The sequence below is a fragment of the Hydractinia symbiolongicarpus genome, chromosome 2 (assembly GCF_029227915.1).
Source record: "Hydractinia symbiolongicarpus strain clone_291-10 chromosome 2, HSymV2.1, whole genome shotgun sequence".
NCBI lineage: Eukaryota > Metazoa > Cnidaria > Hydrozoa > Anthoathecata > Hydractiniidae > Hydractinia > Hydractinia symbiolongicarpus.
This window is the reverse complement of record NC_079876.1, coordinates 25018155-25035596: the sequence shown is the minus strand read 5'-3', so window position 1 is coordinate 25035596 and position 17442 is coordinate 25018155. Positions and strand designations below refer to the sequence as shown.

Sequence of the window (17442 nt, the reverse complement as noted above, 5' to 3'; positions counted from 1 at the left end):
GCTTGTACCGCCGAAAAGGAGGAGTCCGACGAAGAAATCGAACTCGGATTTGTTGTCGAACATTCTTTAGTAGCATCCGAAAAGTTAAGCGATTGGATAGTGGACTCTGGAGCCACGTGTCATATGTGCAATGACGAGAGCTTATTTGTTGACATTGTTGAACTCGAGGAACCACAGAAGATTACTGTTGGGGACGGATACTCACTGGAAGCTATTGGTAAAGGGACAGTGGAATTATTCGTGAACATCCCGGATGTAAAAGTGAAACAATGCCGATTGTATGAAACTTTATACGTACCACAACTGTCTTACAATCTTTTGAGTGTCTCAAAGGGCACAAAGTCCGGTAAGAGGTTTGAGTTTGGTCAGTCGGAATGCCGTATATTGGATGGCAACAAAGTAGTCGCTACTGCTACAAAGTCTGGAAACCTGTATCATCTCAACTGTAGTCGACAGGGAGAAGCGGAAAGCGAGTTTGCAATGTGTGGAAGTGACGACACAAAAGAATCAATTTGGCACCGACGTTACGGTCACCTTGGGGTTAAAAGTCTGGAAATGCTGGCAAAAGATAATTTGGTTGATGGATTTGAATACGATTCATTAAAGAATGCAAAGTTTTGTGAATCATGTGTTGATGGAAAGCAGCACCGGACACCTTTTCCAAAGAAAGGAGGAGTGCGGTCCAATGAATTACTTGGATTAGTGCACAGTGACGTGTGTGGAAAGATTGAAGAGAAGTCACTTAGCGGAGCTGAATATTTTATCACCTTTATCGACGATAAGTCACGACATGTGTGGGTGTATATGCTGAAAAACAAAAGCGACGCCATTCCAAAGTTTTGTGGAATGGAAAGCAATAGTCGAAAAGTCAAGCGGTTCGAGAATTAAAGTATTTCGAACGGACAACGGAGGAGAATACACTTCAAATGAATTTGAGAACTATCTCAAAAGAGAAGGCATTCGACATGAAACAACAGTTCCAAAGAATCCAGAACAGAACGGTGTGGCTGAAAGAAAGAACAGGACACTTGTGGAAATGGTGCGAGCCATGTTAGCGGATTCAAAGTTACCCAAGCGTTTTTGGGCAGAAGCATTATCAACAGCAAGTTACTTACGAAATCGTAGTCCTACAAGTGCTGTTAAAGGTATGACACCATATGAAGTTTGGACTGGACACAAACCAAATGTCAGCGATCTTCGTATATTTGGATGCAACGCTTACGCACTCATTCCAAAGGACGAGAGAGCAAAAGTGGATATAAAGACGAAACGATGCATTTTCCTGGGATATGGTACGACAACCAAAGGCTTTCGGTTGTACGATGAAGTGAAGAAAAGAGTTTTCTTCAGCAGAGATGTTGTCTTCAACGAAACCAAATCACGAACTAAGGAGAAGGATGACAAAGAAGCTCCAAAAGAAGTTGTCAAGCAACATGAAGTGGAATTGGAATTTGAAGATAATGACGTTGACAAAAATGACAACGGTGAACCTTTACAAACCGATAGGCAGAGACGAGAACGAAAAGCACCAGATCGTTACGGTGATTGGGTATATGTTGCAGAAGAAGTAACAGATCCAAAGTCAATCATGTTATATATCCGCCATTTATGTTTACATTTTGTTCTGTGCTATTGGTTACACTTTAAAACCATGTGTTTGTGTTTTCCGCTTATATCTTTGCGAGATTTGTACATGTGTTTTTATTATAAAGATGGCGGTCTAAGAAGTGGTATATACATTTTCTGTCTGTCTGTTTTTCCCCATCTTTCTGAAGTTATAATAAGTGGCGACGAGGATATATTACCGAAATGGCTACCTACGGAAAAATTGGAGAGTTTGATCCGGCAACGGAACTCTGGAACAATTACATCGAGAGAGTGAATCAGTTCTACATAGCAAATGACATTGCAGATGCCACCAAGAAGAGAGCAATCCTGCTGAGCTCATGTGGAGCCAAAGCCTACCAGCTGTTGAGAGGTTTGTCAAATAACGATCCTGCTTCCAAATCTTATGACCAGCTAGTACAATTAATGAAAGATCATTTATATCCCACTCCCAATTCGATAGCTGAGAGATTCAGATTCAACACTCGTGATAGGCAACCTTCTGAAACAATTTCCCAGTACTTGGCAGTTTTGCGTCGACTCAGTGAACATTGTGAGTATGGAGAAACACTGGACGACATGTTAAGAGATAGACTTGTTTGTGGTATTAAGGAGGAAAAAATACAACAAAAGCTCCTGAGTGAGAAAGACCTCACCTTAGCCAAAGCCCTACGAATTGCATGTTCTATGGAATCAGCAGCAAGCTACTCCAAAAGCATTCTCCAACATCAAGCGACAGGCAACATTTCAGAGAGTGTCCACGCTTTGGAGAGAGCCCGAGACAACCCAGGGAGGGATTGCTATCGATGTGGAGGGACAAAACATACAGCAGAGGCATGTCCATTCAAGGATGCTGAATGTTATTATTGCCACAAAAAAGGACACACCGTTAAAAAATGTCGTCAAAAGAAACGAAATGATGAGAAATCCAGACCACCCCGGAAACCAATAAACCAACTGGAGTCCGAACATGAAGGAAATGTTTACAAAGAAACTGTTGAACAGTCCGATATGTTTAACCTGTATAAATTAGAAGGGAGCAGAGTTGAACCGCTTTTTGTAAATGTCAGTATTGAAGGAAAAACCATCAAGATGGAGGTCGATACCGGTGCATCGATGTCGGTGATAAGTGAAAAAACATTACGGAAATGCATTCCAGAGTTGACCATCCAGCCTAGTAACTTAAAGTTAAAAACTTTTACAGGGGAAATCATAACACCCTTGGGATCAGCTGCTGTAAACGTTGAACACCAAAAACAGAAATACACACTGTCATTGACTATCGTACCCAAGGAATCTCCTTCATTGTTAGGTCGAGATTGGCTAAAAGTAATCAAGTTAGATTGGCCCAGTTTGTTCCAGGTCAAGCATTCTAGCAATACCAATCTACAGCAAATATTAGTACAGCATGCCGCCGTGTTTACGGAAAGTATGGGATTGCTGAAGGACTTTAGAGTCCATATTCCTGTGGACTCCTCTGTCGCACCAAAGTTTTGCAAAGCACGACCAGTCCCGTATGCCTTAAAAGACAGGATCGACACGGAACTTGATAGACTTGTACAAGATGGCATATATGAACCAGTTGAATATTCAAGATGGGCAGCCCCTATCGTACCGGTAAAGAAAGAGGACGGTACTATCAGAATATGCGGCGATTACAAACAGACAATAAACCAGGCTGCACCTTGTGACTCTTATCCAATTCCGCGAACTGAAGATCTTTTCGCCTCAATGTCAGGGGGTGAAAAGTTCACAAAGCTGGATTTGAGTCATGCATACCAGCAATTGGAGTTGGACGAGGAAACAAGAGAATACCTCACAATCAACACACACCGTGGCTTGTACCGCCCCACAAGACTTCAGTATGGAGTACATTCCGCCACCGGCATTTTTCAGAGGGAAATGGATAGGCGACTCCGCCATATACCACGTACCAAAGTGCGAGTAGACGATATTTTAATATCTGGTAAGGATGATGAGGAACATTTGAGAAATTTATCGTCAGTCCTGCAAGTGATTGAAAGCTCTGGATTGCGACTGAAGGAAGTCAAATGCGTATTTCTAGCAGAAGAGGTGACTTATCTGGGTTACAACATTACCAAGGAAGGAATATCGCCTTCACCAGAGAAGGTCAAAGCTATAAGGAATGCAGCCCCTCCAGAGAATGTTACACAGTTAAAGGCTTATCTCGGAATGCTCAACTATTATAATCGTTATCTACCAAACCTTTCTGCAATGATTGAACCACTGCATCGTCTGCTGAGAAAGGGGACAACCTTTCACTGGAAAACCGAACAAGAAAAAGCGTTTACCGAATCGAAAGCTCTACTATATAAAGCACCGTTGCTGACGCATTTTGACCCCCAACGTTCGATCCTTGTGTCCTGTGACGCCTCTCCTTATGGGATAGGTGCTGTTCTCGCCCATGTAATGGATGATGGTTCCGAGAAGCCCGTATGTTATATTTCACGGACTCTTTCTCCAGCAGAGAGGAATTATGCCCACATTGAGAAAGAGGGTTTAGCCATAGTATTCGCAGTCAAAAAGCTTCATCAATATCTTTATGGACAGTCTTTCAGAATTATAACTGATCACAAACCTCTTTTGGGACTATTCGGACAAAACAAACCAATTCCACCGCTTGCAGCTGCTCGTGTTCAGAGATGGGCCCTCCTGCTGTCTGCTTATAGCTACGTCTTGGAGTACAAACCAGGTGTTAATCACGCCAACGCTGACTGTCTAAGCCGCCTTCCACTTCAAGCAGACAGTTCTGATTACTCGAACAATGAAAGTGCAATTCACATGATGGACCTAGTGTAAGCACCACTAACCTCCGCTGATGTTAAGCTACATACAAGTCGTGACCCAGTCCTGAGCAAAGTGTTGGACTTGATATCCAACGGTTGGAAAGTAAACCGAGAAATAGAATTACAACCGTACTTTTCAAGGAAGGATCAACTCAGCATCGACAACCAATGCTTGCTGTGGGGTTCTCGTGTCATTATACCAAGCTCGTTACGACCACAACTGCTTGGACAACTTCACCAGTCTCACCCAGGGATCACTCGCATGAAAAGTTTGTCGAGAAGTTTTGTGTGGTGGCCAAAGATGGATTCTGAGATTGAGTTAACCGTCAAAAATTGCAAAACCTGTGAAATCCACCAAAAAATGCCAGCTGCAGCACCAATACATTCCTGGGAATACCCAAGCCAACCCTGGGAGCGGATCCACATGGATTATGCGGGACCGTTTTTGAACAAAATGTTTTTGATAGTTGTTGATGCTTTTTCAAAATGGGTGGAAGTAATAGTCATGAATAGCTCCACCTCCACTGCGACTATTGAGCAACTGCGCAAAATCTTTGCCACGCATGGCCTGCCTGGAGTTTGTGTTAGTGATAATGGACCGTGTTTCGCAAGCACTGAATTTGAGCAATTTATGAAACGAAATAACATCAGACACATTTTTTCTGCACCATACCATCCTGCTTCTAATGGACAAGCAGAGAGAACCGTCCAAACTGTGAAAAACAGTCTTAAAAAGATAGAATCGAATGGTCAATCCATTGAGACCAGAGTAAGCCGTTTGCTGTTCACGTACCGCATCACACCACACACCACCACGGGCAGGTCACCTGCGGAACTACTGTTCAATCGTCAATTAAGGAGTGCCCTCCATTTCGTTAAACCAGATCTGAAACAGACAGTCAAGGGGAAACAGATGGATTCTGAGAATCGAAGTCATCGATTGAAACCGCTGCGGCAATTTCTAGACCAAGAGGAGGTACTGATTAGAAATTTTGGTCAAGGACCACGGTGGGTGAGAGGAAACATTTCGAGAAAGAGAGGACCTGTGACATACGATGTTGAAGTGGGAGAGAAAATCGTTCAACGCCACATCGATCAAATGCGAGCTGCAACCGGCGAGAGATTAGCTGATTCAGCAATGGTAGAGACAGACCCACCTCTGGCTGTGCTACCACAGTTTGAACCGTCAGAAGTTGACGAAACCGTTACTGAAATCGAGCCAAGGGTCCAGTTACCTGTTCCTGAGACATCTGAGCCGTTTGAAGACGTTGCAGAAGATGTGAACAAGGACACCAATTCTCGACCTGAACGATCTCGCCGTTTACCAAAGCATTTCGAGGACTATGACTTGAACCGCATTGTATACGTTTAAACTGTGGACTATTGGTGGAGGATTGTTATATATCCGCCATTTATGTTTACATTTTGTTCTCTGCTATTGGTTACACTTTAAAACCATGTGTTTGTGTTTTCCGCTTATATCTTTGCGAGATTTGTACATGTGTTTTTATTATAAAGATGGCGGTCTAAGAAGTGGTATATACATTTTCTGTCTGTCTGTTTTTCCCCATCTTTCTGAAGTTATAATAAATCAAAGAAGCACTTCAAAGTGATGACAAAGAAAATTGGATCGACGCAATGAAAAAGGAAATCAAATCACTATACAAGAACGATTTATGGGATGTCGTTGAACTGCCGGATGGAGGTAAAGCTGTTGGAAGCAAATGGGTGTTCAAACGAAAGTGTGATGCAGATGGAAACGTAGAGCGGCACAAGGCAAGATTGGTAGCGCAAGGATTCACACAGAAAAGTGGAATTGACTATGATGAAACATTTTTTCCCGTAGTAAGATTCGAATCAATAAGGACAATGATTGCATTGGCAGCGAAATATAATCTTCAAATACATCAATTGGATATAACAACCGCATTCTTGAATGGCGAATTGAAAGAAGACATCTTCATGAAACAACCTGAGGGTTTCGAGATTAAAGGGAAGGAGAATATGGTCTGCAAGCTGAAGAGAAGTATATATGGTCTAAAGCAATCGTCGCGATGCTGTAATGAAGCTTTGGATAAACATCTCAAGAAATGTGGATTTACCCCTTCGACGAATGATCCTTGCATTTACACGATGACTTCAGGAGGAGAGATGTTTATATTGGCTGTATACGTTGATGATATCCTATTAGCAGGGAAATCAAGTACGCGAATCCAACAAATCATTCAAGAAATTGGTGTAAAATTTGACGTAAAAGACATGGGGAAGTTACATCATTTCCTCTGCGTTAAAGTCGTTCATCTAGAACCAGGGAAGATATGGATTGGTCAACCAACCTACATCAAAGAAGTGCTAACGAAGTTTGACATGCAAAATTCGAAAGCTGTCGCAACTCCTACTGAAGCCGGAGCAAGATTAATGAAACCAACAGACGACGATATTCTGTTTGACCAAGACATATATCAATCAGCAGTTGGATGTCTCCTTTATCTGTCAACGAAAACAAGACCAGATATTGCATATGCTGTTGGAAACGTTGCAAGATACACTTCAAAACCTACGACACATCATTGGTCTGCAGTCAAACGTATTATGAGATATTTGAATGGCACAGTCAACTATGGTTTATTATATGGTGATAAAAGTGGTTTAACCGGATATTCAGATGCGAATTGGGCAGGCGATCTTGACGATCGAAAATCAACATCTGGTTATATTTTCAAGATGAGTGGAGCAGCTATTAGCTGGTTGAGTAAGAAGCAAACATGTGTAGCCTTATCCACAGCAGAAGCAGAGTACATGGCATTGTCAAGTGCAGCACAGGAATCTATTTGGTTGAGACGAATTCTTAATGAGATGAACGAGAAATCAGACGAGCCAACTTTGATCTACGAAGACAATCAGTCAACAATTTGTATGGCGAGAAATCCAAAGTTTCATGGACGTACAAAACATATTGACATTAAGCATCACTACATACGAGAACAGATTACGAATAAGAAGATCACGTTGGTTTACTGTCCGAGCGAGGACATGGTTGCGGACGTATTGACAAAAGGATTGGGTCGTGTTCAATTTAATGAACTACGCGAAAGGAGTGGTATTTACGAACTATCTGACAGCGAGTGAGGAGGAGTATTGAAATTACAGACACTCTAGTCAGATATTTACTGTAACATTACGGAACATTCCAGAACATTCTTGAACATTCATGTGGTATGGACATTGCATCATGTATATATGTACTTGAACTCTCTAGAACATACCTTGGAACTTTCTTGATGTTTCTTACTAGACGCCATCTTTGTTTCTAGAACATTCTAGACGTTTTTGCGGAGAGAAGCGGAGGGCGCGTCAGCGCCCGGAGCGTAGCGGAGCCCATTTCCTCATTAAATAAGCCAAATATAAGGGACGGAGGAGAGTGTATAGGATTTCCGCCCCCACTATACATCAAAATCATTGAATTTTCGTGCCACTTTTTTTTTGGACTGGGTTGCCCAGTACTTTAATCCGGTCATTCTCTTATATAATTGCTAAATTAAGCGAGACAAGGTGTTTTTTTATTGACACAACGAGGGAGTGCTTTTGTTTATTTAAAGATGGCCTAGCGTAATTTGTATATTGTATATATATATAAGGTCATTTTCAAGAAACGAAGAAAGGGTATGTTTAGCTAGCTAGTATATCACTATTTTTTTTTTACATGTAATGAACCCCTTCTTAGCCTTAGATAGGATATAGTGTATAGCTAGCTAACTTTAAAAGAGTAATAGCTAGCTAGCATAAAAAGAGCAACAAGTGCCTTTATATAGCTAGCAAAAAGACTAGCATAAAATTAACCACTTAGCTGGGATAAAACTACCAATATAGCTATACATGTACTACACAATAATTATATTTTGTCCCATCACATAGCTTGTTTCTAGCTACAATTGTGCACAAAATTGTTGGCCCTGACAATTTTATATATCAAAAACCAAAAAGTTTAGATAGATAGATAGATATAGATAGATAGATGTGCATATTTTACATGACTAGCCTCACAAATATCGAGGGATATACCCTGTCTATTATTTCCAGGAGGGGCCATGGCTTGATGGAGAGTCCTAGAGTATTTAATGCTCATTTTGAGCTACGCAGACCCAATTAGGGCCCGCGCTCTACTAGACAACTCCCGGCAACATCCAACGGCCCACACAGTGTGCCATCTTCCCAATTTCCCTCACATGGCTTGGGTTAACCCGGGGGTATGGTAACATTCACTCGCCCATGTTGAATCGCCGTCAAGAGGAATCGAACCCCGGTCTCCCGCACAGAGTACGAGAGCTATAACCACTAATCTATGGCGCGACATTACTATTTTAGAAAAGTCAGCAACACAAAATTTGTTGGCTCTGACAGTTTTATATATGAAAAACCAAGAACCAAAAAGTTTAGAAAAGTCAGCAAAAAAACATAGCTAGCTATAGTCACATATTCTGCAAATAGTACGTTCGGTCCCCACTGATGATCAATGTTTATGTAAAGGTATGTCACGTGTAATCGTTTACGTTGGTCAGCCACAAAGGGCAGTAGTTTTCAACATTGAGGGGGAATGGAAAGCCATATTTTTGTGGACGATTGTAGCTATATTGTACACAGGTCAGGAAATAAATTTTTTTAACCCTGCCAGTGAGCATACACCAGTACGGCTCAAGTTACAGAAACGGAAATTATTGCAATATAAATATATATATCGGGAAACTTTTTGAACATGTATATACATTTGTTATTTGTTTGAGACTGATGCTTACATCCAACACCTGCATTTTTTATTACCAGGGCAAATTCTGACGAACGGTTATCATGCAATCGTCAACACCTATAGCTATACTGAAAATATTTAAATATATGTATATATGGATTTGACGATATTGGTTGTTAATAACTCTAACAATATTAACAGTCAAGGTACAGAAGAAAGCTTAGTAAGTTTCTGAGTATAATGTGAAACTGTTAAAATTCTGTATGCCATGTATATATTATGTATTATGCCCTGTTGGTCTAATGGCTATGACACTCATTTATGGAAATGGGAGATCTGGGTTCGAATCCTGGACAGGGCTAGGAAAAACATAACTATAATGCACGCCTTGGTAATCCGTAATTAAGCTTGCTTTTTCTATTGTTGTCTTATCAGGGAAGTTGTTTACTGTATTTTCTATTAAATTATACTATTTGATACATGTAATGAACAACTTTTTAGCCTTTAGCTAGCTACCTAGCTAATGCAAAGCCATGTAAAAAGATCATCACTAGCTACCTAACTAAAGCTAGTGAACATATAGCTGGCTAGTATAAAAGTAGCTGGAAAAAAAGAATTGTTCTTGACAGGCTCATATCTTTTGACTACACATATTATATTCAGTCGGGTAATTTTGCCCTGATTAGGAATATCTATAGGATTAAAACTGGCTAGCTAGTATAGTATCCTAAATGAAACCGACCCTTCTTTGACCCACCGGTAGGTAAACGGACACCGGATACCATGTTTATTTACATCTTAGCACTTTCTGATTGGTTAGATTATAAACAAAAAGTAATGTCATTGGCCCGTGATATATTTTTTCAACATATTTATATGCGATATATTGCGTCCGGAACAAACTGCGAATTTGCTAATGCAGACGCAGGTAACTACATTCTCGACCCCAGAGCTCTTTGAGATAAATTTGAAAGGGCTCTGGGGACGAGAATGAGGTAACTATAGTTTTTCCAAAAACAAACATTTTTTCCATTGATTTATTGGACAAAATGGAACACGTAGATTTTTCCAAACACAAAAATTCTTCGCTTTGATTGGATAAAGTAGAACACGTGGTTTAAGCGATGGAAATATACTTTTCTGGCGCCACTTTTTTCAAACCCTCTGGAAATTTACCGGAGTGTGTTGTGTTTGTTTGCTGGAACGAAATTGATACTTCCTGGATTATTGGATAAGTATTATTTCATAATTTTGTCCGTCTCTTTTGTGTTAGTAAACAAAACACATTTAGCTAGGTGTAAACTGCAGCTTGGTGCATCTTTATATCTGATTTTTGTCCCCAGCTGTGTCCTTGCATTTTGGCTATTATATACCTGGCTAGATAGCTATTAATCGTAGAAATTGTAGCTTACTGTTTAAATCTTATTTTTTGTTCCCTGCTCCTGTATTTTGATTCAAGGACTACATTGCCACAGTCACCAAAGTAAGAAGATATACGTTTATGTTTATATCTGATTTAGGTGCTAACTGCAGCTAGGAAGCAACCGTAGCATCATAAAATTGTGTCACATTGTAGCTAATTGTAGCATCGTAGAATAATCAAGACAAATTAATCATGATATCTGTCCAAGCATATCGTGCCACCATTGGTTCTTTTTATAATGTAGCTGCTAGTTGCTCCAATAACATTAGGAATGAAACAACAAATTTTTACAGCCGTTCTGAAATGTTTTTTGACCAGATCGATGGTAACAACAACTTCATTCATTTCTTGAAACTTTTTATTTCAATAATTTTCATGTGTTGTCTGAGCTGTAATATAAATCTTGCGTCTTTGAAATTACTGTTACTGTTATCTGGCGATATTGAAAGCAATCCTGGGCCTTTTAATAACAATGATATCGACTTCCAAATAGCACTACAGGATTCCTATGCTACGCATCTTCTTAATCAGTCAACTTCTGCTGATCAAATAGTCGCTTACGCTAGAAGTATTGGTTTGTCAAATATAACATATCGAGAAGTGACCAAAGGGGATGGCAACTGCTTTTATAGAGCAGTAGTACAGCAACTTAATCGCCCTGAGATCAGACAAATTGTGCCCCTTGGACTACATTTCCAGAATCATCTTCAACTACGAGCAGCTGTGGTCAAATTTGTTCGAGAAAATAGTAATCTAGAAATTTTTCAAAATAACAGAATCTTTTTAACCATAAAGCCGGAAGAGTGGGAACGCGACATACAAACTCAGTCAAGACCTACTGTTGATGTTGAAGAGATTTTCATACGGGCTACTGCAATAATTTTGGGCGTAAACATTTTGATAACAGCCGATACCAGTACTGCAACACGCCCATATACCCTCATTAGTCCTACTCATGACGAAACACATGATATTCCTGGTGAACAACAAGTGGCACATCTATTGACTGATGGTACCACTGCAGGTGCTTTCATTTTGCTTGGCAGGGTTAATGAAAATCACTATCAATCGTTGATCTTTGATGATAATGTGAGCGTTACTCCTGTTACATCATCCACATCACTCAGTCCACCTAAAAAAATTCCTTGTTTGTCATCAAAATATCCTGAAAATATAACTAATGAAAAACCTGGTGAAAAGGAAGTTACTACTTTGAATCAAAATCAAGACCTCCTAGTAGAGAAAATAATGAAATCTTATATGTCTGCTGCTATAATACCAAAAAAAGTTAAGCCTAAACATAAGCCTAAATCCAAGCCTAAACCCAAACCTACACCTAAACCTACAACCAAACCTACAACCAAGCGTAAACGCAAGCCAAATTATAATAAAGAACCTGCTTTAAAGCTAAAGTGTCTTCAGTTAAATATTAAATATGAAGAACCTAAAGTTAATGAAACAAGTATGGAAACATTCAACAGACACAGGCGAATAATTTATAGCTGCAAAAAAAACATTTCTAAAACAGCCGTAAGTAATCAGGAAAATGGTAGTTTGAAAAAACCGCCTGCCTCCAAACATACATATTCCCTGCCACACCTTACACTTCCAATTACTACACACAATCTAGTAAATATTTTACCAACCACTCAGTCCATACAAACCACACAGTCAGTTCCGACAATTGTCACAGACAACCAGACCAGTGATCAAATTTATGGAAATGAAACCTCCTCTATTCATCAAAATCCTGATGTTGTTGCAGCTGTAATACAGTTCGAAGAAGGTGAGAAGTTGCATAGTTTGGCAACCTGTAAAACTTGTCGTGAAACCCGACCAGTATTTCATGCTACTCCCCCTATCAGTCCTACTGCAGAAAACGAAACAAAACCAATTGCCGTTAAGCCTTGGAAAATTTTCAGCGATGGAAGGTGTGACAGGTGTCATCGGGAAAGCCTTAGTCGTTTTAAAAAGAATGTAACAACACCTGCTAGATTTTCCGGTATACTGTCAGTTGATGATGATGATTTGGGCCCATTACACGATAACATCCGCCATAATGATATGCATTTTTTACCGGTACCACCATATCTTCAAAATTTGACCATACTGGAAGTAGCATTGATTCGTCGTATCACTGTTATCATGAATATACACCTCCTGCGATATGGCATGCTTGCATCAAAAGGACATTGTATCAGTTTTCCTCAGAGAATGCAAATTGCTAAAGAATTGCCATCGTTACCATCTCAGGTTGGAATAGTGGTTATTAAAAAGAAAGGAAGTCGAAATTCAGTTCAACAGTATACTGTGCAAAGGGGTAAAGTTGAAAATGCATTACGAGGGCTGTGTTTTGGATACCCAGAAGGTGGCACTGAATATCCAGATACTAATAGTGAACATCTATACAATGGCTCTGATCACATTGACAAACCTTTAAAAGGACGCTACTTTCAGTTCCTACCGAATGAGTACTATAAGGATGTTTCGATAAAATATGACCGCATTCAAAATTTACCAGAGATGCGTTCTGAATTACCTGGCTTGCCTGTTGTTGAAATGCCACATATTATACCAGAGGAAGACAAGGGTCCTGCTGAAAATCAATTTCTGGAAAACTTACCTCAAGATGACGAAAGTATAACCCGTTCTGGTTTAGTTTGTCCACTTGAATCTAAAGATGCTGACAATTATGTCATTGTACCACCAGTAAAATCTTTGCTAATTTTTCACATCAGTATTTTTCATGACTACTCTGTCACAGTTAGTTTGGACAGCCAAATGATCATGTCATTTGATTTTTTGACTGCTTAATTCATAATGCAGTTACTTTAGTACGAAAATTAACATTCTAGTTGTAAATCATTTAGGAAATTTCTTTACATTAACAATGGCATGAGAAAAAAGTAGAGGATGAGACATACTAGAGGATTTATTTGGTAAGCATATACTTTACAAGCTTTTTTTTTCTGAAATCGTAGCATTAAGGGTGGGGAGTGGTAGAGCCTTAGTTCTAGCCTGTGTTTGGAAATTTGATTGTTCTAACTTTATTTTTAAGAGTTACACAATTTTCTAATCATCATAATCCTCAAATAATTCCCCTTGTTTATATCAGTTATTAGTATAGTATCTTACTGTTATAGGACCCCTCAAAGTGAGAAAAATGATTAGAAGTTTACCAGTATTGCAGTTAATAGACAGATTGAACTTGTTTGTTAGGTCTACTTTTATACGGTAGCAGTAACGTCACGTAGAATTCAAATCAAGATTTTAAATTACCTGTGAAGCTACTTACGTTAAACGTCTTCTGGATACGTATGGCCGTATATAGTAGGCGAGATATGTTGCTACATTTACTTGTTATATAAAACCATTTGGCACTGAATATTTCCTTTGATATTGTTTTGTTCCATAGCATAGATTATTTGTGAGTTTAGTCAGTAAATTTTAGCTACCACAAGGGAATTAATTTAGCAAGCTTTTGTCCATTTGGCGAAAATTCATTTTTTTCTTGGTATTTTTGGGAAAAATTAATAATAAATATATATATTAGTATACATATAGAAAATTGTTCTGAAGTATTTCATTATATCGTCTGCACCAGACAGTTAGGGACCGTTCACATATTACGTAATAAATTTTTTATAAATATCCAAATAAATATGTACAAAATTGACTACTGTATTTTTTTGTCACTATGTAGCACCTTGTAGATTTTTTGACCATTCTTTAATTTTATTATTAAACATTCATAAATAATAAGATTCTTTCTAAGCATCCGAAAATATATACAGTACACTCCCGATAACTCGAACGCCCAATAACTCGAACTTCCAGTAACTTGAACTGTTTTTGAATTCCCGTTGAACCTTCACTAATACTTTCTCACAAAAATCACTCGATAACTCGAACCCCCGATAACTCGAACATTTGTTAAGTCGAACCTGGACAGAAATTCCCCCGATAACTCGAACTTCAGAGGAAAAATGAAAACAATCTCGGTAAAAAGTGACTACTTTTCTTTCAATAATATAAATTGTTCTTCCAAAGTTGACAAAAACTTTTTTCTCCTGTATTTTAATTGACAGAGAGAGACGTTACCGCTACAGTGAAACAGAGTCACATTAGAACTTTTTTCAGTGATGTATAACTATGACTGTATTCTTGTTAGAATAGAAAAGAAAAAAAAATTTTAATAACTCGAACTATTTTCACTTATCGGCCAAAGTTCGAGTTATCGAATGCCCCGGTAAGTCGAACATTCGATAACTCGAACTATTTTTTTGGTCCCTTGAGGTTCGAGTTATCGGGAGTGTACTGTACTGATAATCTAGAAATAATTTGTGATGTTTTACAACTGATTTATTTGTGTTTTTTAGCAAATATAGAGAAAAAAATGGCGGCACAAATTAACTTAGAACTTGGTAAGTATATTATTGATTTTGTTACTATTAGTGGTATTAATAAATAAAAAAATTATACCTGTTATTATATATTATACCGTTTTTTATAGTTTCACTTTATGCTAAATTCGTGGAGCACAGGATACAACATCCTGGCTCCATGAATTATCGGTCGTTTGGCCGATGGCTAAAGCAGGGTGGGGTCGAGTGGACCAATGAAGAAGACCCCACCGAAACAGCTCCCAACATGGAATTGAGTAAGAAATCACTTTTCATGTATTCAAAATTTTGTTAGGATCTAAAACTTTGGTATACCTTAGGTATTATCTATGTTACTTATTGTATTAACCTTTACATTATTTTTTCTTTAAGTGCAAGTATGGACAAAATTTTTACAGTACAGACTTAGACATAGCGGGTCAATGGACCTAGAAGTGTTTGGACGTTGGGTGCATAATGGCGGGGTTGAGTTTTGTGGTGGGCGACGGGATCGTGGTAGAAGTAGCAGTCGTGGTTGGAGACGCGGTCGTGGTGGGAGACGCGGTCGTGGTGGGCCGTATAAGCCACAATATTAAAATGTATTTTTATTACTAACCCTTTGTAAAACGAGGTGCACTTTTTTTTAATAAAATATCCTAAATTTAAAATGGGCCTAAATATTGCCAAAATTCAAACAATTGCTAAACTATTTTTCAGGCTGAATTTAAAATAAATACTTTGAAAAAAACAACATTTTTTCCATTGAAAAAAATAAATACTTTGAAAAAAACAACATTTTTTCCATTGAAATTAACTAGATAAACAAATATTTTGTCTACCTTGTTTTACGAAGGGTTAGATGTTATTAAATTTGTTAATTATCTTAACTCTATATTGAAGAATTTTTTTATTCCCTTGATAGATTCAAAATTTTAATGTCAACTGATGGACACCATCATAAATTAAGCTATTCCAAAACGAATATCAAATGAGATATATTTTTATCCACCTTGTTGCGACGGGTAAACGTAAAGGACGGGCGATCCCGTGGATTTTTACACGGGCAGGCGTCGTCTGTCTGTTCGTGCCTCTGTTTGTCTTTTTGTTACGGAAATGTGATATATAAAGGATGGGCGACCCCTTGTTTTTTCAAAGGGCTACCAACTAGTCTCTATAATAATAGCCGTCGTCTGGCTGTGTGTTCAAAAGGGTTACCGCGTCCTGTTACGGAAACACGAAATGTGATATATAAAGGACGGGCGACCCCGTGGATTTCTCCACGGGTTAACGACTAGTCTCTTTAATAATAGCCGTATTTTGTCGGTCTGTCCGCGAGGAATACGTCGTGTTACGGAAACACGAAATGAGTTACATAAAGGACGGACGACTCCGTGGAATCTTCCACGAGTAACCGACTATCTCTTTAATAATAGCCGTCGTCTGTCTGTGTGTCCGCGAAAGCCGCGTCCTGTTACGGAAACACGAAATGCGATATATAAAGGACGGGCGACCCCGTGGATTTTTCCACGGGTTAACGACTAGTCTCTATTATAATAGCCGTATTTTGTCTGTGTGTTCAAAAGGGTGACCGCGTCCCGTAACGGAAACACGAAATGTGATATATAAAGGACGGGCGACCCCGTGGATTTTTCCACGGGCTAACGACTAGTCTCTTTTTAATAATAGCAGTATTCTGTCTGTCTCTACGCAAGATGGTAACCACAGTAGCATGACATGAAATGCAGTATATAGCTAAAGGACGGGTAAACTAATTGCCTACCCTTTTCATGCCTTTTCTTATGCTGTTGCCTGTGCCTCCCATGCCTTGCTTACCCCTGCCTTGCTGTTTCCTATTCCAGTTTCCCTGCCTGCCTTTGTCGTGTCTTTGAATTGCCGTCCTTCCTATGTCTTTCCTGGTGCCTGCCTACTATGCCCTTGCCTGTGCCTTCCATGCCTTGCCTACCCCTGCCATGCTGATTCCTTGCCATCCTTCCTATGCCTTTCCTGGTGCCTGCCTACTATGCCGTTGCCTGTGCCTTCCATGTCTTGCCTACCCCCCTGCCTTGCCGATTCCCTGCCTGCCTTAGGCCGTGCCCTTTCCTTGCCGTGCTTAATGCCTTTGCCTTGGCAACCTCTCCGCAACACTTTCTATACTGGTTTCTTGTATACTAGTATTTTCTAGCAAGTTCCATGTAAAGACTATATATAAGCTGACTGTAAACATTTATGTATGTACATTGTGAAGTAAATATATCTTCAGAACCATAACAAATTTTATTCAACAAGGACTTGTCATTAAATTTCGCCAATCCTTATGTTTCCACCCTATAGGTGTTTGTTTCAGTACAGCTGAAATCCAATAGCTTTTAGTTCATCCCTGTACAGGTGAGAATACAGAAGTTCTTCAGTGGCTTCTTATTCTTTGGAGAGAAACCTTCTCTTTCATTAATATTTCTATTTTAATAGGCTAGTTATATTGGC

At 39.2% G+C, this 17442-nt stretch overlaps 2 protein-coding genes across 2 annotated transcripts; both read left to right on the top strand.

The window, feature by feature from the left end:
- Positions 1-1809: 1809 nt before the first annotated feature.
- LOC130630007 (uncharacterized protein K02A2.6-like) lies at positions 1810-5784 on the top strand. Its single transcript, XM_057443404.1, has 2 exons — positions 1810-4421; positions 4554-5784. The coding sequence occupies exons 1-2, from the start codon at positions 1810-1812 to the stop codon at positions 5782-5784; spliced, it is 3843 nt and encodes a 1280-aa protein (XP_057299387.1).
- Positions 5785-7749: 1965 nt separating this feature from the next.
- On the top strand, positions 7750-15853 carry LOC130630324 (uncharacterized). The gene is made up of 4 exons (XM_057443782.1): positions 7750-13518; positions 14959-15003; positions 15093-15239; positions 15355-15853. The coding sequence occupies exon 1, from the start codon at positions 10772-10774 to the stop codon at positions 13391-13393; it is 2622 nt and encodes an 873-aa protein (XP_057299765.1). The 5' UTR covers positions 7750-10771; the 3' UTR covers positions 13394-13518; positions 14959-15003; positions 15093-15239; positions 15355-15853.
- Positions 15854-17442: the final 1589 nt, after the last annotated feature.

Bases quoted from the DNA above. Each gene is read 5' to 3' on its own strand.
- LOC130630007 (XM_057443404.1), top strand. From the start codon at position 1,810: ATGGCTACCTACGGAAAAATTGGAGAGTTTGATCCGGCAACGGAACTC. The intron at 4,422-4,553 runs GTAAGCACCACT...GTACTTTTCAAG, and splicing joins ATTCACATGATGGACCTAGT to GAAGGATCAACTCAGCATCG.
- LOC130630324 (XM_057443782.1), top strand. From the start codon at position 10,772: ATGATATCTGTCCAAGCATATCGTGCCACCATTGGTTCTTTTTATAAT.